The 25,970-nt window shown below is 33.8% G+C and overlaps 1 protein-coding gene across 1 annotated transcript in view; it reads right to left on the bottom strand.

Annotated features, from left to right (window-relative positions):
- MIB1 (MIB E3 ubiquitin protein ligase 1) overlaps window positions 1-25,970 on the bottom strand; it is a 110,883-nt gene continuing 84,913 nt past the window's right edge. The window contains exons 13-21 of the mRNA XM_019741227.3: window positions 25,602-25,734; window positions 22,716-22,802; window positions 21,138-21,299; window positions 18,719-18,900; window positions 16,990-17,182; window positions 12,413-12,491; window positions 11,035-11,148; window positions 9,670-9,770; window positions 1-6,582 (exon numbers count right to left, since the gene is read on the bottom strand). Of these exons, the coding sequence (XP_019596786.1) occupies window positions 6,442-6,582; window positions 9,670-9,770; window positions 11,035-11,148; window positions 12,413-12,491; window positions 16,990-17,182; window positions 18,719-18,900; window positions 21,138-21,299; window positions 22,716-22,802; window positions 25,602-25,734 (1,192 nt within the window). The 3' untranslated portion in view covers window positions 1-6,441. The remainder of the gene's footprint in view (window positions 6,583-9,669; window positions 9,771-11,034; window positions 11,149-12,412; window positions 12,492-16,989; window positions 17,183-18,718; window positions 18,901-21,137; window positions 21,300-22,715; window positions 22,803-25,601; window positions 25,735-25,970) is intronic.

Raw genomic sequence — 25,970 nt, 5'->3', positions numbered from 1 at the left:
TCAGATTTTCTAGAATGGCTTTATTTTAAAAACCTATACAGAGTTTCAATTTAATACACTATTGCCATGAAGTATCTAATTATACAGCAACAGGAAAAAAAAAAAAAACACAAAAATACAGTTAGAGGTTATCCAAAAATAAATTCACAATTTTGAAATTGAAATACATATGCTTTTTTCAAATAAACTATTTAAGAAGTTGTTTCAGATAATTTTCCTCTTAAACAGCTGAGATATACATACTTAATCTTTTGAGCTAAAACTAGACAACCTCTCAATAATTTCACAAATAAGTGCTTCTATTAATTTGAAAAATAACCCCCAAACCATTCAATTACTAATTGAGTCACAAAATGCTAACAAAGCCAAATAAATCATAGCTTTAAAATGTATACCTCTTGAAAATGAAATTTACACCTAAGTTGTGAAGAGAAATAAATTTTTATAGAAAAAGTCGAGTCTTCCTGACTAATTGATTTTCTATCAAATTTATCCTATTCTGACTACTTTCACAATATATCTTAATCCTGAAAGAAGGTGGGGTGTTCAAATACAACAAACTTCTTTGGCCCTTTAGATAGAGGTAACTTAAATGTAAACAACTGTAACTAGAGCCTTCCAGATGTGGACACCTATGTCCTATACTGAGTTGGAGATACATGTCCTTGTTTCTCTAAGACATGATAATTTCCTTCTTAATAATGAAAGATTGATGTACAGAGATTTGTTTTCAAATGCCTTAAGAATCAAAATTCATGTATATGTCTATAAAGAATAGTTTCAAAAGATCAGAGGAAAGCATTATGATATTACATCATAGGTTTTATTAAGGGTAAATGTATTTATTTTTAAAAGCTTAGCTCTTGCTAAGCATTGTTGTTGTTTTAAACAGAAGCTAATAAGCAAGAATCATTTGCCATACAAAAACTATATTCACAAACAAGACTCTAAATTTAATCAAGTGAAAGCTAAAAACCACTGGAAAAAATACAAAGCAAAATACTGCCATGAGTCAATTAAATTGCTTTCTATCACTGAATAAATATACTGTATCTATAATGACAAAGCATACTAAACTTAAAAACAATTTGTGGATTCAATCTAAGTAAGACTAGCATAAGAATGACATGCAATTCGTGACCCCAGGGCCCACCCACCCCCAAATTTTTCTTTTAAACCAAATCACTTGAACAAAAGGTTTTCATTTGAGGGGAAGACCATCTGTGTTTACCAAACAGATCTTCCTTGCAAACTAAACTGTTTGAACCCTATCTCCGCTTCCCAGATGCTACTTATACATGTCTTTGCATAATGACTTTACATAGAATTACTTTTCTGGTAACAGTGTCATGGCCATAAATAATCAGTTTTTTAAAAAACAAGTATCAAGTGCAAATCTAGAAAACTTCCTTTAAAGAATTACCCAAACCCAGCACACACACAGTATTGCTGTTACACACGCTGAGCAATACAACTTATAAACGCGTGTATGATAATACACACACATTAAAGACTGCCTCCTATAAAGTTTTAGTAAGTGTTGCCAAGTTAATAATTCTTTCAAGGCACTGAAGAATCATGTAGATGGATTTTCCAAAATATAATCAACAATTGCTTAAACTGTTAAAAAGCCCTGAGTCAGAACTTTTGTTAGCTTCCTGAAATTATAGATTTCAGACAAAATGGCACATGTGTTTATTTTTTATAGAAAATTACAAGGCCATTTTGCTTTTTAGAAGAAAGAAGTTATGTTTATGAAACAAAATCAAATAGATTTTACAGGAAAAGGAAAATATTCAGCAATATTTTCTTTCTTACACATTTTATACGTCAATTATAACCTGTAGTTATGGATTTAGGCACCAAATTGATGTGGCAAGTCACCTGTCCTGTACCTACTGCTTAAATCCTGAACAAAATAAAAATTTCAATTTTAATCTCGGGTTTTCATCTCATCCTTAGTCACAAATATGAATAAATGCTGGAAAAGTAATACTCTGACAGAAAAGGAGGTAGAAAATGCAAATGTAGCAACTTACAATTTTAATTCATCAGCTCCACTATCTAGTTCATATTTTTATATTCTAGTTTCACCCACTACTAACCATTTATCAATAAATTGAGGCTCAATCTAAAGGAGTTTTCCCCTCACTGTAGACAAGCAATGTACACAAGACATCACTGAATAGTTTATCCTCAAATTTAATGTTTTAAAGAAGTACAGCTATAATTATTAATACTGTTATAGTTATATATGTTAAAGTTCCAACGCTATATGTGATTATCAAGTAATATCAATAAGCATTCCTATCATAATAGTCAAGCAAATAAAATTAGGTTGCCTTTTTGAGAAAAAAATTTTGAAATAGTTACAAGTAGACTTCAAGACAACTGACATTTTCAACAAGGCACACATAATTTGTAAAAATCTTTTACCTTCCCAATTTAGTACAAATTCAAAGCTAACCCAATTCTAATGTTTAAAATGTGTTTCTCCCCTCTGGCTCAAAATGAAATCACAAACCCTTCCAATTAACAGACATTTAGAACCAACTCAATTATGACTGATAATTGGGAGGGAGGGAAAAAATTCTGTTGTCCCCCAAATTTTTAGTAACTTGATGTTTACCATGACTTTAGATCTTGCGAACACAAAAAATTAAAATAATTCAGGTGTTTCTTTTTATATTTAATCAAAATTCTATTCCACTCGGGGAGGAGCGGAAGGGGTTTGTTGTTTAATGGGTACAGTTTCAATTTTTCAAGATATGATCTCTTTCATAACAATATGAATTTAATTAACACTACTGAACTGTATACTTGAAAATTATTAAGATGGTAAATTTCATGTTGTCTTTTTACCACAATAAAAAAATGCAAAGAATTCTATTCCAAAATTTAATTTTTACACAACTTATGACTATAAAATATTTTAGACACTGAGAATATAAGTGTTTTTCCTTTTGGATGTTTTTTTTAAGCAAGCTGTATGAAAGCCTGTGATTTACAAAGCAATTGTCAATTAAACTACACTGAAAACGGGTTGAAAGACCCTTTTTATTATTCAATTAAATATACTCTCTGCACTTACTGCTTTAAAGAAATCTACATGATCCCCCTTTTTCCTCTTAATTGAAACACGGACTTCTTTCATACTAGCTGCAACCCGCTACTCTCCTCCCTACCCTACCCCATCATTAATTCTCCTAGTTCATAAGTTTAACTAATTCCTAGTCTAAAAGGGCCCAAAATTTGTAATAAACAAAGAACAACAATTCGGTAACATAAACTAGACAGTATATTTCTACCATGTAAAAATGAAGCATGCTTTGAAATTTGAATTGGACAAATCTTAAGCAGCATGCATTTCAATATGCTAAAATGGTTTTTACAGGCTAAAGACACCAAAAATATCAATTTAAGAAAGTTATTTTCAACATTATCAATTAAATTAGGCCTCAGTAGCTAGCTGATCAATTGGCAATGTTGAAAATTACAAATAACCAAGCATAATTCGGCCAGCTAAACTAAGCATTTGTCTAATATAATATTCCTATACGAATACAAAATTAACTTCTCTTGAAAAGCCTTCTTGTTCCCAATAAAATTAAATACGTATATAGTATAAGCAGTAAGAATGTTAAATTATGTGAAGAAAAACAATTAGAAGAGCACCATCTGGTAAGTTGTCTGTATGTTTTGGGTAACAAAGCTGACAATCTTAGAAAAATAAAGGAGAAAATGTGGTGAGAGAGGGGGTAGAAAGAAGAAGTCCAAATACCACTTAATGACAACTCTTATGAAACATTAGCAAGAAATGTTATCAATACCTTTGGATCTCTTCTTTTTGTCTGTTACTTCAAATATACAATGGCTGCATAATAAATTCTGTATGTGCTAAGATGCTGACCATTTTTTTCAATGTTGTATATCTAGCCCCTGAAGCCTAATAAATAGCTTTTGAATGAATGCATGCCAGTGTTGTTTTAAATAATTATAGGAAAAGTAAAAGCTCTTTGAGGCAAAAGATAAAGAGATGATACATAGCTTTGAGAAGAAAACATACCTAATTGGGAAAGTACTGCTGAGAGACATATAATTAGAGGTAGCAGTTTCACAGAGTTAGAGGAAAGTCATTTAAACAATTAAGTTCTTAATCTTATTCGCTCTCGCAATCCCAAAAACGAATTTAAAATAATTCTTAGGTGCTTGAAAACATGAATAGAGAAACATTTTTCTACTCATTAAATAAATTTCAAAGTGGTACATATACAGAAAACCCGCAAGGACACAGCACTAAAATTATGGTGACTTTGACTTTTGTAATAGTTTATAAGTTATTATATTTTTAATATGCTGGAAATAAACTTTAATATGGTGGGAATGAAATTTCCTTTTAGGAATATATGTTTTAGCACTGCAGCTCAGAAGACAAATCAAAATGATTTAAGTAAAGTAGAGCTCTAGACCACATGATTCTCTGGTTGGCCACACGATGCCTGAGTCAGCCAGGTGCTCCCTCCTTACCAGCTGATCTCCTGGAAAAGAGCTGGGTGGCCGGCCCATGGCATGGAAGAAAAGGAAAATTCTGACTTTTGCCATGTTCAAACTTAAAAGAAAATAGTCTATTTGTCTCTTTATGTGAATATCATCAGTCAGATGTTATTTTTATAACTTCAAAATATGGCTTAAAAAATAGCCTCAGTGGCCCATTATTAGATAACTGAGTAGAGTCAATATAAATTTTCAAATGTAAATTTATAAAAATTTTACTGTTCTAAATGATGTTACTAAGCTAAACACAGATATGTAATTACCAAGACTACAAAATCAGCCAGCAAAGCTCACTACTGTTTTCACTAGGTCTTGCAAAGGCAGCAATTATTAAATAGCCAGAAGTATGATGTTATGAGAGCTAGAGACATTGTACTTTCAAAGTTAGTTGTTGTAGCAGAAAAACTGACATAAGAATTAGATTCAAAGGGGGAGGGGGGCGGGAACTACAAAAATGATAACTACCCTTAGGAGTAAGTTTATACACAATATATAGTAGACACTACTGTAAACAGCTGATATTTTTGTAATCTAGCAGCAATGAACCCCAAAACACTTATTTATGTGTATATTCATTCTGGGTGTTGTAAGATTACCCATTCAAAAGACAGAAAGTGATTAGATGCTCTAAAGTCAAAGTCTGAGTATAAAAAAATCTACATATTTAGATTAGGTAATCAGACATATTTCTGTAAATGTCCTAGTCACTCTTTCTAAAGTAAGTATGTATTATTGGTTTATTTACTACATCTTAGATACTGTTGGCAGTTTACATAATATCCTCCTCTGTAGGTATAAAGAGAGACTGTTTTCTTTATAGTAAGCCATACTATCTGAGAGAGAGTGGAAGCAAGGCCTATGATGAAGGTAGAATCACTAACACTGTCAGAATTAATAGATATGGAGAAGTAAAGATTGCTGCCTTTGGACAATGCATTCATCTTCTCAGATCACTGGGTTACTACTATTCAGTATATTAGGAAAGCTAAATTGAACGTCAGAGGCCAAACAGGGGAATATCATTTTACTGGGGAGATCAAGCCTCGATAAGTAACCATAGAGAAAACTGAGGTACAATTTTCACTAACACTTTCTTTTTAAGGCTGGCTGAACTAAACAGTGTATAAATTAAGAAAGGCAAGTGTTAATAGTCAATAGATACTCTTTTATTGGATAATTTTCCTCCCTTCAGTTCCTTATTATGATTGTTTATTTCTCCTTTTCATAACTATCAGTCATTTTGAAACTGGCAATTTGATTCAAATTTCCTTTTCCTTTTAGATCTAGAAAATAAGCTAAAGGCGAAGTCATTATTCTCTCATTCTATGTTTCAATTTACTCTAAGAATCCATAAACAATCATTTAGATAACTTTATGTTATCTTAAAGAGAATTCTCTTCTATATTCCCTTAACATATGTGACATAATAGTTTGCCTTGCGTCTTTCATTTATTTGATGCATGAACTTTCTGAGCACCTGTGTCAACTCACTATTTTATAAAATCATGATAAATTGAAGGAAAGCAGATCATAAGGAAGTGTATCTTATGAGGTCTAACAAATTCATAAACCATAAGAGAAAATGCAATAAAAACAAAAATAACAGGAGATCTTTAAATTACTTTTTCCCCTTAGAAGCCAAAAGTAAATTACCTATGAATTACATGGATTTGATGTTTCAAATTAAAAAAACAAACAAAAACCCCCACGACTTCAAACACTGTTTCGTAGAGTTGTTTTTTGTTCTGGTACATTTACAGTCTAATTATACTCTAGTAAAGAAACTATGATATTAAAAATTAATTCATTAGAACTCCAACTAGCTTAAAAGCTTACTAAGAGCTCATGACCAAATACCTTAGCTAACAAAATACACTGAGTTTCTTGTTAATACAAAAGAATCCTTCGTTCAATAGCCTTGCGACAAATAGGGCATTCACTCATTCGGTCTCCGCAGAGCTGGCACGTTCCATGGCCACAAAGGAAAATCATATTCTTCAGGCGATCCAAACACACAGGGCACATTGTCTGGAGTGTGAGATAACAAACAAAGTAATAAGTGCTGGCACATTTTATATCTTGAAAGTGTAACGTGTGACAGCTCTATAACATCATTAATTTTCTTGTTTTAGTCAAATAATCTTTTGTTGCTTAAAAGTTTTTAATTTTTAAATAGCTAAAATGTCATCCCTATAAAATAGAAATATTGGTTGTACTGTCAGGACAGTATAAAAGGCACTACATAAAACACACACTACATAAAATAAATACTACCCAACTCTGGGAACTATGCTGTTCTTATATGACAATAACACAATGTATCAGGCCTGTTGGGAAAGGGGAGCTTTACAGAGCCGTTGCTAAGAACACATGCCAAGCTCTATGCTAGATATGTATGATACAATCTTAGCCCTATTATCACCCCCACTTTAAAAAAGAGGAAACTGAGGTTTAACGGGGTTAAAAACTTCCCCAAGGTAAGTCTTAATGTGGACTCGGGTCACATGTCCCAGAGCTCTAGCTTTTAAACATTTTGCTGCATTGCATTAGTATCAACGTAGATCCCCTTAGTTAAAAACAATTAGCCTTAGTTACATATTAATAAATGTAACTTCATGAACTCAGAAGAATTTAGAAGTATGACAGGTATACTTCTGTGAAACACTCTAGGAAACCACTTATTCATTCACAAAATACATTTTACATTTTATATTTATAAAAACATATTCTACCTTAACATATTATAGTATTTCATTCTGAATTATACTTTTTCCAAGTAACATAGAAATGAAACAGTTCAACAAGAATGTCCAGAATTAATAAACTAGACCTAAAGCCTATATGAATGTGTGGTTACCAACTATGTAGAAATCATTGGGGAATCGTAGTCTAACTTGTTAATCCCACCCTTCCAAAGTAAATTTTCACACTTATCTATCTTAAAGTTCTGAGAAGCGAAGCTACAGAAAATCGTTTTTTATTTTAAAAAGTCAAACCAGCTTTTGAGTACCATTAAAAGTTTCTTTTCCATTAAAATTTCAAGAGTTCTATGTAAGTACTTAACAACTCTTATTTCCAAAAGTAAACACATCTGCGAAGACTGGGTTAAGTTACTTTGAGTTAATAAGAGCACATGAAATTAATTTTTGTTTGTTAAAGAGACATTGGTGTAACATATATCCATGAGTCAAAGTGAAGCATTAAATATTGATGATCAAAAAAAAAAAAAAGAGAGAGAAAGAGAGAGACACTGGGGTAATAGATTGGAGAGTTAAAATTTAAAAAAAGTTATTCAGATGTTTTTTCTTGGTAACCTTGAAGGGGTCCCTATAAGAAATCCCATCATAAGGAGAACTGACTCTGGGTGGTGAGCACACAAAGTGGTATACAGATGATGTATTATAGAAATGTACACTTGAAACCTATATAATTTTACCAACCACTGTCACCGCAATAAATTTAATTTAAGAAAAAAGAAATCCCATCATCACTCAGAAAATGAATTTTGTTTTAAGTGTTTAAATACTTTAGTGATGAAATATGGTAATGATTATTTAAGGAAGAAGAAACTTCTTTGTATAGTAAACTTTGGATAAAGGTAGAGCTGAATTATTATTTTACTATCCAGAATAGGGTATCATTATTCATTATACAAACAATTTTAATACATAATTAGTAGATAAAATGCTTTTCGCAAATGTCTTCTATAGTGTCTTATGGAAAAGAAACTGAGATTCTAAGAAGCTTCAAAAATTTAAAAACATTTTATTTTACACTAGAATGAACTAAATATGTTCCTTTTTTAATATTCCTACATTACATTAAGAACTTGTCAATCCATATTTATCTTTATTCCCTATACTACAAGTGTTACTAGGTACTGGATTTCAGAAGAAAAACTGGCCTAGTTATCAGTTTCCATCTTTTCACATGGCTGTTTAGATTCCCAATAAATATATACATTTCATTCTAAATTAGTTTTCACGAGGGTCATTAGTTATCCTGGGTCACTATCCATTGACTGTGTTACTTTCTTACAAATCCAGACAGAAAAGACAAGAGTGATGGCTCTAACAACTGCATGGCAAAACTGATGTGATTGCCAAACTAAAGAAATAAGAGACTTGGCAGCTCAATCCTTTGAATTAAGTCAGATTTGATTGTTCAGTCAAATGGTAAGGTTAGCGGGGGAAAAAGACTTTCTTACCCTATACCCACAAGTTTTAGCTATTTTTTTCTTTATTTTCTTATGGCTTTTATTAAATATTGAGTAGCTATAAGAGCACTTCTGTTGGTATGTATACAATGTAAAGAACATGACCACCACCCAGTTTAAAGCACTGCCTTTTCTTGTGAAGCTCCTCCAGAATGCTCCCCAAGCCTGTGTATCCACCTCTCACTGATAACCACTATTCTGAATTTTGCATTTATCTTTCCCTTGCTTTACTTTATGGCGCATGTGAATGTATTTTGAAGTATCACATCTATACAGAAATGTGCTCAAATCAGAAGTGTACAGTTTAATAAACATTCATGAACTGATCAAATGCACAGAGTATCAATACTCTAGAAACTGCTCTTATTCCCCCGCCCAGCAATCCCAGTTAAGAAAATCAATATCCTTGATTTTAAATACTACCTGCAAATTATTTTTCAAGTTTGCATCCACAAACAATATCCTAGTAAGTTTTATTGGATGACAAATTTTTCCAAAGTATTTTTTAGTAAAATACTTACATTTCCTCCAGCATTGTGAGTTATGGCTGCTACATATTCTCCCTAAACACTTGATACTGACAGTTTTTAACATTGAGTTTTTCCCTCAGTCTGGTGGGTGGCAAATGGTACCTCATAGTGGTTTTAATTTTCATTTCTTGATTACTAATGTGTATTGGTTATTGGTTAATCATGTTTATTGGTTATTCGTGTGCTTCCTATTTTGGAAAAGTGCCTGAGTAAATCTTTCAGTAAGATTTTACCTACTGCAAATATTCAAAATGCTACAAGTGACACACTAATATTAACCAGGCTTACTACAGAAAACACTAGCAGTGTTCTAGAAAAACATGAAATGCCACTCAGAATCATTGTTTACCATGAAGAAATCAGTACCACCTGCTCTTTAATGTCCTGTAACTGCTGCTGCAGCTTCTGCACGTCCGCGTTGACGTTGGTGTTATCCTTGTCTTTCTGTAACACGGGGATATTTCCACTTGCTATAACATAGATAAAAATTTTAATGTTATGACTGTTTTGACAACATTGATTTTTTATTTCTAAAATTATTACTGTTTAATTAACAACACAAGGCTATTATTAGAATCCTCTTTAAACACCTGATTTCACATGTGGACAACAGATACAGTAGTGACATTCATGTTATACTCCTTTATTTATAATCTTCAAAAAGAAATAGGTTTACACATTAATTTCTAATTATATTTAACACAGCTACACAATAATCTACACACAGAGTTTGGGTTTTCCAAGGTACTACTTGCTTCTCTGACAAGTTCACAAATACATATTATGCTTGTTCTTTGTTCCTGCACTGTACGAACCCAAGAAGGTAAGCAGCATAGCCTTTAGCCAGTTTGGGCAGCAATAATTCTCTGAAATCTTATTTGATATTTATGAGAACACACAAAAACCTAGCCTCTTCCTTTAGTCCCAATCTCCTTGTTGTTACTGATCTAAGATGAGGCACTCCACAAAAGAAAGGCCATGATCAGTGGTCTGCTAAATAGAGGGAAATTTTTTATTTTACTTTTCCTACTCTCTAGATTCTTGGTGTTTTACTCTAGTTAACGTAGCCCTGGGATTTTCATTCTGTTCCATTGGTGATAAAGACAAAAAGCCCTTGGCAGAAGTAGCTAAACTAATGTTTTCCTCATCTGTATACAGAACAAAGAAATCAAAGATATACAGTTTATATCTGGTGCAAAGATGAAAAATATTTTTACACAGCTATACTACTGAAAAGGTTGAAGGTAAATAATTTACTTTTGATTTTTCCACTTGTTTAGTGGGTTCTATAGTTCAGTTTATCTATAGTTACTCTGCCCCAAATTATTACTATTCCATAAAATACTCAAATGCACTATGTAAACCTGCTAGACAAAGGAATGAGGTTAATACTTGTGTAAACTGAAAAAATAATTGGTAATATGGTGTTCCCCCAAGATACACTAAACTTCACCTTAAAAACAGCAAATTTTCTTTCGACAAGAATACAGTAGTATTATTTATATCAAAGATGGAAGTTTCTTAAAAGACTAATTGTTTACAGTTCTATAATCATATCTCAAACTAGAAAAATATTTCAGGCTTCCTGTAATGTAACATGAGCAAAACCCTACCTACTCCTTTGTAAATTCCAGCATACACTTATGTTTTACAAGGCCACAGTGTGCTATACCTGAGAAGAGACATTCAGGGAAGTCCGAATGAGAAGGCTAATGCTTAAGAAAACCCACTTACAGATATCATCGCTGGCGTCTTCTGAACTTTTCCCTCCACAACACATAATGAAAGGCACTCTTCGTTCAACTACTGCCCGGCACTGTACACATTTTTTCATCAGGTTTGCGCAGTCTGGAAAATAACAATGGAACATTTCTTACAAAAAAGAACATGAGTAATAAGAGGACTATCTTTCTCTGCTCATTCTTAGAACTTAAATTCAACACTGAGATAAACTACAGCCTGCAGGTCTAACCTGACCTGTTGCCTATTTTTGTAAATCAAGTTTTAATGGAAAATAGTCCCACCCATTTATTTACATGGTTGTTTGGGCACTGAAATGGCAGAGCTGAATAGTTGGAAAGAGTGTAGTTACTACAGAAACCATGTGGCTCACAAAACCAAAATTATTTATTATTTGACCTTATACAGAAAAACTTTGCTAACCCTGCATTATGAAAACGTCAATAACCTGAGCTCTTTTAACTTAAGACAGAATTCTCTTTCTACACGCACTCTTGACAGTTGATAATAGCCACTATACCAGTCTCTGGTAAACAGAGAATTACTTGTGGCAGAATGTTACAGTAGAAGACCTTGATCCTTTCTTTCATTAAGGAGCTGCATATCAGACTGAGAAAAATAAGGTTAAAGCAAATCTATGCCCATGAGATTAATGTATCATACAATTTGTATGTTAGTCAGGTATATGAAAAATCAACACCTATTGACTGAACTATTTTATAAAACACCATGCTTTACCTTGGGCCCAGTTATTTAAACTTATTTAAAATTAAAATCCTTCATTGACAAAGTAAAAAGTAAAGGGAAGAGGAGAATATTAATACTGAACAGTGTATAAGCTTGAAAAGCACAAGAGGGATCTATAAAAGCAAGTTTAAAACAGCTCTTAAATTTTAATATTATCCTCACAAAGAAAAGATTTCTATTAAGTTCTCTTGACATAGAGGTTAAGAACAATTAAGAAGGTCAAAAATTATAGCCCCAAATGGTTGCTGTGGTGGTTCAGTAGTGGGGAAAGGATGCAAGAAAGGGAATAAAATGTGCTACTTTTACATGTGAAAAATGGCTAGACTAAATGTTTCAACATTCTTTTTGAGAAACAAATTTCTATTGTGTGTGAGAAGAGATTATTTTGTGCTAATATAAATGAAATAAAAATTCGACCTAGTGGAACACAGCAGTCAATCTTCTCTAAAGTTCAGGAGCAAGGAGGAAAATAGGTGACATTCTAGTACAGAGAAAGAAATGGAAGGTGCTAGAGGCCCACCAACACTTTTGCTTGTGAGTTAAAAAAAAAAAAAAAAAAGGATATAATTTGTTTCACTTTCTATTTTTATAATAATACCGAAGTAGTATTTTATAGGCTACTTACTCTCACAGGCACACATGTGTCCACATGGTTGAAAAAGAACAGCTGCTTTCTTGTCTGAGCATACCACACATTCTTCAATCTATAAAAAAGAGGTATGGCACAAGCATGAACATCTACAGAGAAATCTATAACTAAACAGTTTCTTTTGTATCCAAATGTATTTCCTCTCTAAGGAAACACTCTAGGCGCGAGAACTTAACACACTTCTCTATCTTCTACTCTCTTGGTTACCGGATTTCACATCTTTGTATACCCCACTTAACAGGTCCTATCTCCACATTAGTCTTCCTACCTGTTCTAATGAATGATACAGAAAAACTCCCTTTACTCTGAGGTCAGCGAGACCAGACTGTAGACTTCAATTTTTTTTTCCAAAAACTACTTTTGAGAGAAAAAAAGAACAAATGACAGAGGTAAAATAGATTTCTAGTATTAATAAAAATCTAGCCAGATTAGCCAGACTGTTAAATGCCAAAGAGAATCTTTCTGTTTATCCACATCTAAGGAATCCTAACATTCTTTTCCAGGACTTGGTCAACTCCCCCATACTGGCTGGAGCCCAGAGTTTTGGGCTATTCTTTCTTCCTGATCCCTAAAGTCGTCTACAACCTATTCATATTGCCCCTCAATTTTACCTCCTCTTCATCTCCACTTAATCTGAGTTTTGAATGTTTATTTCTTAAACTTGGCTCTGCTTTTATCCCTACCTCACCCCATTGACTGGCTTCAGATCCATCTTTCACCTATTCTTCTCCCTTCATACATTCACATTTACCCACATCTATGTCATTTAATATTATTGCCCAAAACTTATGACCACCTCTCACCTATAACTTCCCCTAAACAGCCAAATATTGCACTCACACTTTCTATGGACTTTCCCAACTTATACCTCGCTATGTGCATAGAATTTACATAGTTGCAATAACAGTAGAAAGCAGTAAAACATGGTTGGTCAGGGTATGTATATTCCTGGACTCAAATTCCAGCTCCAATACTAACAAATTACCCAACACTGCTGAGCTGCAGCTTTTTTTTTGTGTTTTGTTTTAAATTGAATGATCAAGAGCAATGCTTCTTCACAGGGTAGTAAAGAGCAAATCTGAAGATAGGGAGAGGAGTTAGGTGTCCCTTATTCATATATACCCTTGGACAATTCTAAATATGAGACAGTGAGGGCACAACTGAACTAAGACATAGCAATAGGGAAGAGTAGAAAGAGTTTTGAGAACTAGTTAAGAAGACCTGGTAACTAATACAATGTGGGGAATGAATGGTGAAGAAGAAATCGAACACATTTGCTAAGTTTTTGACATTGACTTGACTAATTGATTCAAAATAGTTGGAAGAAACAAATCTCAGTCTCCCACAGCTCTTAGGAGTAAGACCAGGGTGTTCTTTCCAAATCTAGAATTCTACATCCAGGTTTTAGTCCTATTCAAGGTCAGATTACAGTGAAAGAAATGGTTACCTTCAGTGTAACAATCTAGTCCCCACATTGCAAACACTAAGCAGTACACCACCAGAATGGCAGGGTGGGGAGCAGAAACAGGAAGGCCCTGGAAATAGGTAGCTAAGGGACCCACAGCTATGGTAAGTACATTAATTTTTCCTAACTCCCAAGGAAGGTTTTCCCATTCATAAAGGAGACAGGCTAGGCCTGAGGACCAAGCCTAAGCGTCAAAGGTGTGTCAGTCTATCTATCTGGTTGGCTAGTAAACTAAACAGAAAAGCAGTCACAATTGGGATGAAAGAAGAAATGCAACTCCCAAATGTTAGCCAACTGGAGAGACAGACAAAAGTCTTACGAGCAATGATGTCAGGGAGGTAAAACTCTGACTGATTTAGCCATTTGTATGTAAAAAGCATTTTCCCACAAATGTTTTAAGAACTGTAGCACTATGCACTGGTCAAAGATTAAAATGTGACAATAAAAAAAAGAGTAAATTTAATATGTGTAAAGTGTTTTAGTTCAATGTCTAATATAAAATCGGTGCTCAATGCATGATAATTCTCTTCTCTCTATATAATGATGTGCATGGTTCCCTAGGCAATCATCTATGTACCTGAATTGTTTATAAAGAGTTTAAATTAATCTAGCAAATGGATCTAATAATCATTTACTTACCCATCCCCAATTAAAAACACAAGAAAAGTTTATAACTATAACTTTTTCACCCTTCTGGAATTTTTCCTCAGGTTATATTTCCAAGACAGGAATTGCTATATCAAAGCATGTTTATTATAAAGGTTTGTGTGTATAAGTTGTCAGGATGGTCTCTCAAAAACGTGAACCCATTTATTCAGCTGCCAGCAGTGTTTGCGAGAGTGTCCATTTCCCACTTTCCTGGATAGGATTTTTTAAAATTTATTTTTGCTAATTTGACAAGAATGGTCAATAACTCATAATTTTTAAATTTATATTTCTTTACTTGCTAAAGAGACCATGCTTGTTTATTCTCCCTTCCTTCAAATACTAGTTTTATAATTTCTTTTATCTTCAGTGAAGCTGTTCATTATCCTTTAACCACTTGGGGTCACTATTTCTTTATTTTCCAAGGCTCTCCACCAACCTGGAAAACCTCTTTGGTGGGTGTTAGTTTTTGTACTTATCTACAGGTTTGAAAATTCCATAATTTAGAAAACAAATTGAGAGCTTACTAATTCTTGGAATTCAGAACTGGTCTAAAAAGGGATGACAACATATTCCTTCCCTTCTACCTCCCTGTTCCATGAACTCTCCCTTGTAGACACTTTTTCATTTTGTCTGTGTATCCTAACACAGCAAAAAGAACAGGGACTGAAGAATCAGGAGAACTGCATAAGATCCAACTGTTGTGGACTTCTTTGAGCTTTAGTTTTTCCAACTGTAAATATGAGCTGGACTAGAAGACAATAAGGGCTATTCCGTATTTGAGACTCTGCTTTTGACAACCTGGGGCTCTGAACTCTAGTCTTCAAGCACCTACAACACCCTATATAGCAGAGTAGCTTTTAATCTAAGTCACAGTTTGCCAAGAGATCACAAATTTTTAGCAGGAAATTATATACATGTCTGTCCCAACTACAAAAAAAGTGCTTAATAAAGGTTTGTTGAAACAGGGCTTAATATAACAAAAAATCTCTAGCACGACATGAGAATACACAGACCAATATTAAAACAAGAGAATGACTTAAGTTTTTATTCTTTCAGATTCTTTCCCAAACAGTTACTTTGTAAGCAGGTAACTAAAGCAAATTACAAATAATAAGTAGAATAATCCACATTAATTTATTAAGCAAGGTTGACACAGATTTAATGCATATAAAATGCGAACACAGTGCCTGGCACACAGTAAGTGCTGTTAGGTAATCTTCCTCACCTTTACCGATAGATTAAGCAGTTACACATGCACTCCAATATCTATCCGAAAACAACTTTCTTGTACTTTTTCCTGTGCCAAAAATTTTACCGAAGACAGATTCATTTGGGTCATAAAAAACATCTAGTCTTAGAAGGTTCCATAAGAAAATGTGAGAAGCACTGGTAAGATAACACCTTTTAAGTCACTGCCAGTGAATTTATTATGAGAAGTAGTACCAGCTGCTTTCTAATTAATAAAGGCTAATGAATAGCTTAGGAAACACCAAGAGAAAAATACAAAGAATAAAAATAATAGAATGGAAAAAGAGTATAAACATAAACAAAACCAAAGAAAACCAACATGTCTTTTGGTTTAAGAAATCATTTTCAAGAGACTTAAATTTCACTTCATTCACACACACACACACACACACACACACACACACACACACACACAAGGAAAAAGAAAATCAATTATTTCAGTAAACCAAAATGAGTAAGACAGTACAATTAGGATAAAGCACTAAGTTACACAGAAAAAGAATGAAACCAGAAACCCAGAAAAGAATACTACTTCTCAAAAAGCAAAAGGCGTCAGACAAGATAGAAAGTTCAGAGAGGATACAGAATTTGTATCACTAATTGCAGGATGATCAGACTTTATTTCCCTCTTGGTGGGACACAATACAAAATGAGCAGCATCATTTGTGAAGTTTTCTTGCCAAAAAATGTTTAAGCTGACTCTAATCAAGCCATCGAATCTACCTTCCTGCTTACAGGAAACACAGAGGACAGAGAAACAAATTAAACAATGCCATGATAAAACAGTCAAATAAATCCAGAATGTGTGACATTCTACAAAAAAAATTCACTGGTCTTTTACAAAGATAAATATACTACAAAACAGTCCATGCATTCAAAAAAGGTGTAATATGCAAGTAACCAGAACACAAAGTGGAATTAAATACATCTTTATAAGGGACTTTGAAAGCTAAACAGATTAGTTTTATTTTTAGCTACTATAGTTTACGTATGAAGAAGGAAACTCATAAATGGTCTCTTGATAAATATATAAATTATACATTACTATATTTAGATCATTCTCAGGAAGAACAAAATTAAACAGATACGTGGCATCACATAATCTTATTTATCATTAATTGTAGTTTCAAAGAACTTAATAAAATTATAAAATACTATATTAAAAATGTGTTACTAAAAAAAAAGGTATTACCTTTGTCCTTGACTGAACTTGTTCTTTACAGATGAGGCATTTCTTGACTCGAGGAGAACATAAAGAACAGGTAGCAATATGTCCACATGGGCCAAAAAGAGTGTCTCTCTTCATATCTGAGCACACCATACACTCTTCTAAGGTTTCAGAATCATTACTGATCATAGAAGGACTGCGAGAACCCACTTGACCACTAATAAAAGAAAATATTTCTAATCAAGCCTACCAGAATATTTATATTACAAATTCATTAACATATTTTTAAAAACACGTAGAGCATCATTAGTATATGTAAAAACAGCTTTAATTATGTTAAAAAATTAGCTTTAACATCAATGTATTAAAACACCGTGTAATATATTTTTCTACTTATATACATCTCTGCATCTTTACGTACTTCTGGTACACCATTCAAATCACAAGTTACACAAATCCTCACCCAAAGTAAAAGGTGAATCTTCTTCCAACAAAGAAATCAACAACACATGTTAAAAAACTTAACGTGAATATAGTTTCACAGAACCTGTTTTATCCATACAAAACCGGCTGAGGAAGGCATAGCAATAAAACAAAAATCCTAACTAGAGCTCCTGTTGGTAACCCTAACTGCAGACAGGATGAAGTGTCATCAGAGTTCACAACTGACAGGGCACTTTGGAAAAAATGTCACTGCAGCTGCTGTTCCGACGTTTCTTTAAGTGTATCTTTAAGGAGCATACAATTCTATTCCAGAAAGACAGAATGTACCTATAAATATATAGATACAAAACGCAGAAATATATATATATATATATATATATGACCAACTACTGCTATAGAAAGGCATACTCTATTTTTACCACAATCTTGAGAAACACACACACACGGCAGTTCCATCTCACAACCAATGATAAAGTTACTCTTGCAGTAATTATAGTGCCTTGTATCTCTATATGCATAAATTCCAAACAGTTGTCATTTCATGACTACACATTAATTATAAGAGATGCAAGAGAGCACAAAGGTCAAGGGACAACTATTGTATTGAAATGTTCAATGACAAATACCAGGTATAAGGGGCAGCTGTAGTTGTACAGTACCATTCGGATGAAAAACTAATGAGATTGACCTTTTTGTATGTTGATAGCATTTCATAATGAGAAATTTAGTTATATCATAAATAATTAAAATAACTGACATATTGTACTTTTAGAAAAGAAGACAAGTGTGAAATGATCATTTTTAGAGAAACCTCCATCAGGAATTGGTTCATCCATTTGTTCATATTTTCAATCCTTCATGTATACTTACTGAGTGCCTATCAGGCACTGTGCAGGGTGCTAGAATTATTTTGTGTGTATGTAAGATATACCCTGTTGGTGACCAAGTAAAACTGTCTTTCTTTGAAAGAGTTTATTAAAATTTTAAATACACATAACATTAATCACAGCAACTTCACTAGTGAGACTTCTTCTTTTAAATTCCTCTAACATATAGGAGTATTAGAAGGTCAGACTGGTGTAGAAATGTTTCTTAGACCTTATTATTCATAAAGCATCATATTTAATAATGTAGAGAACACAACACAAAATAAGAGACATGGTATCTATTGGAAAAATTTTAAGGAAGAAAGGGTCAACATAAAGACAGAGGAAGAACAAAGACAAAGACATTTTCAAGGAAGCTTATGAAATCACCATGACACTTTATATATAGAATATTAAGTTTCATGAAAATAAATAATACAAACCTGACTTTTTCTTTATGACACTTGGCCAGTGCTTTGCAGAGACTTGGATCAGGACAGAGATCAAGCGGTGACTGACCCTTTTTATTTCGAATGCTAAGGTCTGCACCATTAGCAGCCAAGAAACAGGCAATAGACGCTGCACTCTTCTTCTCTGCCCCCTGAGTACCAAGTCCCATTATTAACTGAAATCAAATGAAAAGAGTCATTATTTTCCCTTCAGGAATCTGTTATGAATTTGTACCACCAAATATCTATAAATCTGTGTGTGAATGTGAGTGTGTGTGTGTACGTGTATGTATGCATTATGAATATGTATGTGTATTATATATAAAAATATATGTCTGGGAAGAACTTCGACTATATAGATATGGTGGACATTTATGAGTTGCAGTCCTAATATCCATTCCCCCAAATTTTCTCACGCATACAGTTTGAGGATTGACCCCCTCTCCAGTTTTAGAGGTAGACCAAAGATGGCTCACACCAATTAGATATTGACCTATCTATGTGATTAGTTCAGAATGACACATAACCCAAATCAGGCCAATTAAGACTAATAAAACGCAAGAACAGGACTTCTGACTGAGATAGTAAGGAAACAGTGCCTTTTTTTCTCCTCAATTTGGCTCTGGAGCTGCTAGCAACCAACTTGAAACAGTAAAGGGTGAGACAAGTGGAGAAAAGAACCACTACCTAGGAATTGAGCCAAGAAATGGAGAATGAGACAAAGCAGGTTCTGATATCATCTGAGCTATTGATTCAAACATCTTATCTAAAAATAGTCATAATAATTAACATTTATGGAGCATCTACAATGGACAAAAATATTTTAAGCACTTTCCATGAATTAACTCATTTAATCTTTACAACCTTATGGAAGGAGTTATTCCCTTCCCCGCATTTTAAAATGAGAAAAATGATGCACAAAGGAGTTAGAGATTTGCCCATGGTCATATAGAAAGGCAGCAATTCTCAAACACTCTGGTCTCAGAACCCCTTTACGTTTGTAAAAATGATTCTAAAATTCATATGGAGTTAGAATAGTCAAACAACTTTGGAAAATAAGAAGTTGGAGGACTTATACTACCTGACTCCAACATTTATTATAAAGCCACAGTAATCAAGACAATGTGTTGGAATCAAATAGCTAAAGACATAGATCAATAGCTAAACACATAGGTCAACAGAACACAATATGGAATCCAGAAAGACTTCACACATATGGTTAATTGATGTTGGATAAAGGTACAACAGGTAATTCCGCAGAAAAAGACAGTCTTTTCAATAAATGTTGCTGGAATAACTGCATACCCACAAGCAAAAAATATGAACTTTGATCCATATCTCATACTGTATATATAAAAATTAACTCAAACTTAATTGAGGATCTAAATGTAACAGCTAAAACTTTATGAACTTCTAGTAGTACAAACAGGAGAAAACTTTAGTGACCTTGGGCTTGGCAAAGATTTCTCAGGTAGGACAAAAGGCAGAAACAATAAAAGAAAAATTTGTAAAATAGACTTCATCAAATTTAAGAACTTCTGCTCTTCCAAAAACACTGTTAAAAGCATAAAAAGACTGGGAGAAAATATGTGCATATCATCTATCTGATAAAGAACTTACATTCAGATTATGTAAGAAACTCTCAAAACTTCATAGTAGAAAACAGCTAAACAAAATAATGAACAAAAGGAATAGACATTCATCAAATACATGTGGGTGGCAAACAAGCAAATGAAAAGATGTTCAATATCAGTAGTCATTAGGGAAATGCAAATTAAAACCACAAGATACCATAGGACACATATTTGGATGGCTAAAGTTAAAGAATAAGAACCAGGGGCGGTCAAATGGCTCAGTCGGTTACAGCGCAAGCTCTTAACAAGGTTGCTGGTTCGATTCCCACATGGGCCAGTGAACTGTGCCCTCCACAACTAGATTGAAAACAGCTTGACTTGGAACTGGGCCGCCAGTGGGTGGCTGGTTCGCTCAATGGTTAGAACCCGGTGCTCATCACACTAAGGTTGCCGGTTCGAGTCTCACGTGGGCCAGTGAGCTGCACCCTCCACAACTAGATTGAAAACAACGACTTGACATCCTGGAAAAACACACACTGTTCCCCAGTTTTCCCCAATTAAAAAAAAAAAAGTACAATTCAATCATTTAAAAAAAAAAAAAAAAAAGAGCCAAACCATTTTTGGTAAGAATGTGAAACAATATAATTAGTACTGACTAGTATTTAGTTCATAAATTAAATTTCTACATATGTAGTTCTAATAAAATATTTTATCAGATACAGGTTAAATCAGCTATAAATATAAGCTCTTGCTTTACCTAAAGTTCACTATCAGTAGTCATTAGGGAAATAAGTGAAATGAGTACTGCTTGTACTGAATTAAAGATTATCTTTACTCACTGTGTTTTTGGATGGCTCCCAGGCAGCATCGACCTTCCCTACATCTTGCATATCTTGGAGCTGACGCAGCTGAGACAAGGTGTGATGCCTCAGAGCCTCATGCAAAGGAGTATCCCCATCTTTATCCTGAATATCTAATTTGGCACCTGCACGGACCAAAAGCTGAAAGAGAAAGACATCTTATTTTGCTAAAGTATCCCCGCCCACAAGAAATCACAACATATCTAAAGTAACACTGAGTGAACCCTCGACCTACCTGAAGGGGCTGCCACTAAAGCTAATAATTTTTATGTGTTTGCTTGCTACTATTCTATGCCTCTGTGGCTCCTTACAAATAGTGATGACTTCTGGTTATTCAAATATATCGAATTAAAGAAAAAAGAAATGAGGACCAATATGTTGCTTAATTCACCTACTCTAAGATCAAGATAATGGGGGGAAATTTAGGACGTTGTTTTTTTCTTTTTAATTTCAGATATGTGAGGTGGGATAGAACTTCCATTCCAATAGGACCAAATCATAATGGTCGTAATTATTTTATTATTTAAACACACATGCAGAAGTTACTATTTGTTCCATTCTCTTTGGTCAATTTTCTCCAAATGGATGGTCATAAAAAAGTCCAAATATCACAGATAAATGAAGAATTTTTAGCAAGAGGAACTTTAACAATACATGTGAAGTGCCTGCTAAACTACAACCTCTTACATAAAATGCATTAATTGTTATATGTCAATAGATATTTTAAGAAGTAAACATAACTTTAAGGTTTTGCTTATGGTGCTTTAACAATTTTCCTAACCCTTTCTACAAATGCTATCAAGAGTTTTAGAAAAAAATCTCAAGCATACATGTCTTGGCAAACTACATGTTTTTATTTGTTTGTTTGTTTTTACTTTTTTCCCAAAAGGTTACACAGAATATCATTCTAGGGCAATGTTTCAAAATTTGAATGTGCAGCAGAATTTCCTGGAGGGCTTGTGAAACCACAAATTGCTGGTTCCCATCCCTGGAGGTTCTGATCTGGATGGTCTGAGGTGGGGCCCAAGAATTTACTTTCCTACTAAGGTCTCAGGTGGTGCTGAAGCTACTAGTTCAGCCTCTAAACTTTAAGAATCACTGCTCTACCAAAAATGTTAAACAGATAATGTTTCAAATATTTTCTGTGGAATCACCAGATTAGTCAAATAAAAATGTATTATGTCAGCTTTTTTGGAATCTGTGCAGCAAATGTCCAGCCAAAGCTTTAAATTATAATTCAGCCTCAATTGTATAAATTAAGGGAGAAGGTACTTTTTAAAAACTAATTTATGCGTTATTTTGAAATTCTATGATTGAAGATTCTGGGAATTCACAAATCTGGCAACAAAATTATAAAGACTTTCAATATCAGAGTTTTAAAATATTCCCTACTATAAATTAAACTGATATAAAATATTAGCCTAAAATCATAATTTTTACATCTAACTATGCCTTTTGAGTAATCTAACGATGCATTTTAAAATTTCAAAACATTCTAGGAATCTGTCTGGTAAAAATACAACTGTAAACTAAGATTCATGTTAGTAAACACTTTACCCTCACAATCTGGGTGTGCTGTCTTTCAACAGCAAGATGTAGGGCCGTTTGTTGGTTCACGTTCTGGATATCCAGGTTTGCATTACCCTGAAGAACAAAGTTTACATAGTTAAAATTTAACAACAGTGAAAAACACTAAAACTGTTAACTCTTTGTGAGAAGTAACACTGGATACTGCTGACCACTTTCCTCTCCTCTAGCTGCTGGGACACTATTCTCATATGGTAACAGTTGCAGGTAATACAGGAAGAATTAAACAGGCAGCAAACTTTCTGAAGCAGAACAGGAAGTTAGAACAGCAAGTTTAAAACTAATTTCATTATGGTAACTTCATCTAAAAACAGTTAAAGGACAAAGTACACTACAGAATCAAACAGCTCCCTTTCTATCTCTATTAAAGAGCAATGGAGATAATCAGCTCTTTTTAACTGTAAATATTTCCTGAAAAGTTGTATTAATGAGTGGATTTAGATTTATTTTAATGATCGAGTAAGGTCACTTCCCCTCGCTGCATAATTGAGCTCTTCCTCCTTCAGTGAAAAGTAACTTTGAGGATGAGAAGACAATGCTTAATTAGTACATAAAAATACTTACTAAAGGAAGAGCAGACTGTCCCACCAGAGTCCTGGGTGAGCTAAAGGACTATGTAAGAACTGAAACCAAGGGTAGAGGAAAGGGACTGAGAAGCAAAAGCACTGAACTTGGTGCCAAGGGATCTAGGTTCAAGCACTGTCACTTACGGGCTTTGTGAACTTAAGCAAGCATTGTACCATTTCATGTCTATTTCCTCAGCTCCAAAATGGTAATAGTACAATCTACTTTCACAGGGTCAATGTGAAGTTTTAAAAATGTAACATGTAAAACTGCCTAGCAGGGTCTGGCATAATAAAAAAAAAAAAATGAAACTAAGAAAAGGGCTACAGGTTGAAAAGATGAACTTTACCATTCTGTTTATGTCTTAGAACCATTCATGCCCTCTGATTACAAGTCAGATACCCAACTGTGCCCTGCCTGGAGCATCAGTAGAGCTGAAATTCCAGTAATGCTATGATGACATATTCTGGAAGATGGGAGTGTTTATTATTTATGCTTCTTTGAGTGAGATCATGAAGTACCTAATCTCAGCTTGTTTTCTTATCATGTCTGTTACGTAAGTGCAGAAAGCGAGGGATTTCCTTTTTAAGTTTCCCAAATTTTTCCATCATTTAGATTTTCCAAAGTATTCACTGTATAGATGTACCATAATTTGTTTATCCAGGAACTGGCTGATGAACATTAGGCTTGCTTCCAGTTTGGGGCTACTATAAATAAATAACTACAAATATTTAGTACAACTATTTGCATAGAAATGTGTCCTCAGTTCTCTTGGGTACACACCTAGAAGTGGGATTGTGGGTTATATAGTGAATACATGTTTAACTTTACAGAAACTGACAAATTGTTTTTCAAAATGGCTGCTCTGAAAAACACCAGCAATGTTTTTCTAATTGTATATTCTAATTGTGGCACATCCTAATCAACACTTGGTCTTTCTAGCCTTTTTAAATTTAGTCATGCTAGTTGGTTATTAGTAATAGCTCATTGTGATTGTAATTTGTTTCCCTAATGACCAATGGTAATTTACGCAAACGTCACAGGATATATGGTCAATACACGAAAAATAACTATTTCTATACACTAACAACATACAATTAGAAATTAGAATTTTATATATATTTTACAATAGCATCAAAAAAATTACTTAAAGATAAATCTAATATGTGCAAGAGCACTCAAATTCTAAAAAGACTTTTTAATAGTAATAATCTGATCATAAAATATATATCGACATTCAAAAGTTCTAGAATATTAAAACAAGTCTGAGAAAGAAGAACAACATTGAAGACTTACTCTACCTGATTTGAAGACTTACTATAAAGCAACAATAACTAAGACAGTGCAGTATTGGCTTAAGGTCTGTCATTTGGATTTTAGATGAAAAAGAACTACCGTAATTAACAATACTTCTAAGAGAATTTTAGTAATAAAGGCTTAAAATGGCAGAGGAAAGGTAGTTTAACTTTTGAATTATTTCTTTATCTAAACTTCTGTAGTTTATGGAGGGTCTATCTTATGATTTGGGACTTAATTACCTATACTGTACTATCTACAAAATATTGCTGCTGTTTCATCTTCTTAACTTGACTGTAAGTTCTTTGAAATCAGGGATCATAGATAATTCTTTGGTAACTTCAGTGCTTCTACATAGTACACACTAGTTAAATCATTCTGAAAGTTTGCTGAATATACTAAAACATTATAAAACTGCAATAAATAGGTTCTCCCGAAATTCAAAGTCATAAAAAGTAAAGTCATCTTATTTCTGAGATGAATGAAATGACTAAGGTGAGCCTGTGCTTTAATCCAGCCACAGATTCCAGGGGTCCAGCAGTAGTCATGAACTGAATCCCCAGATCCTGGCTGCAGCCTGATGCTACCAATGGCAACTGGCCACATCAGCTTAGATCTCAAGATGATGGTTCTAGGTCCGGTAGCCGACTGATACTTCCACAACAGTGGCAGCAGTTCTGGGAAATCTCTTAGTTGATACTCATTTCACTGGACCAATCCAGGAAGACTGAGGGAATACTGGACATGAGGGATACGCATGTGTATAGACAGACAGACAGACAGACAGACAGACAGACAGACACACACACACACACACACACACACACACTCCCTTCATTTAAGAACCACTGTTAGTCAGAAGACTGAATATGGACTGTATCTGAATTTGTATCATCATGGGATTTTACTGTAACATACTAAATAGGTATTAATAGTTGATAAAGTAATAAATAAATGGATAGCAATGGTCTAAAATTATTTAACTTCTTCTCCTACCTGATGTACCAACAATTCAGCCACTTCCACATGATTATTAAGGGCAGCCAGATGCAAGGCAGTATAACCATCATCTTTCTTCTCATCCACAATCCACGGTCTCGGTAACTTAGATAGTAAAACACGCATTGCACTGAAAGTCAAATGTATGTTATTTTGATATTTACATAATTTGATATTTAATTAAATATTTTTTGGGGGAAAATACTGGGGGTGCCAAAAAAAACATATACAAGTGGACACTTAGGTCAACGTTGCTTAAACAGAAGTTTGCCGTAATCAGAAGTGTCTGGATGCTCAAAACCACCTTGAGCACCTCTTGTAATTGCAGAAGTCAAACGTAACTTGTATTCATCTTTTGTTATTGGT

The sequence above is a fragment of the Rhinolophus sinicus genome, chromosome 4 (assembly GCF_057876585.1).
Source record: "Rhinolophus sinicus isolate RSI-liver-muscle chromosome 4, RSI-T2T, whole genome shotgun sequence".
Lineage (NCBI taxonomy): Eukaryota > Metazoa > Chordata > Mammalia > Chiroptera > Rhinolophidae > Rhinolophus > Rhinolophus sinicus.
Note: the sequence above shows the minus strand (reverse complement) of the source record. Positions and strands in the feature narration are given on the sequence as shown.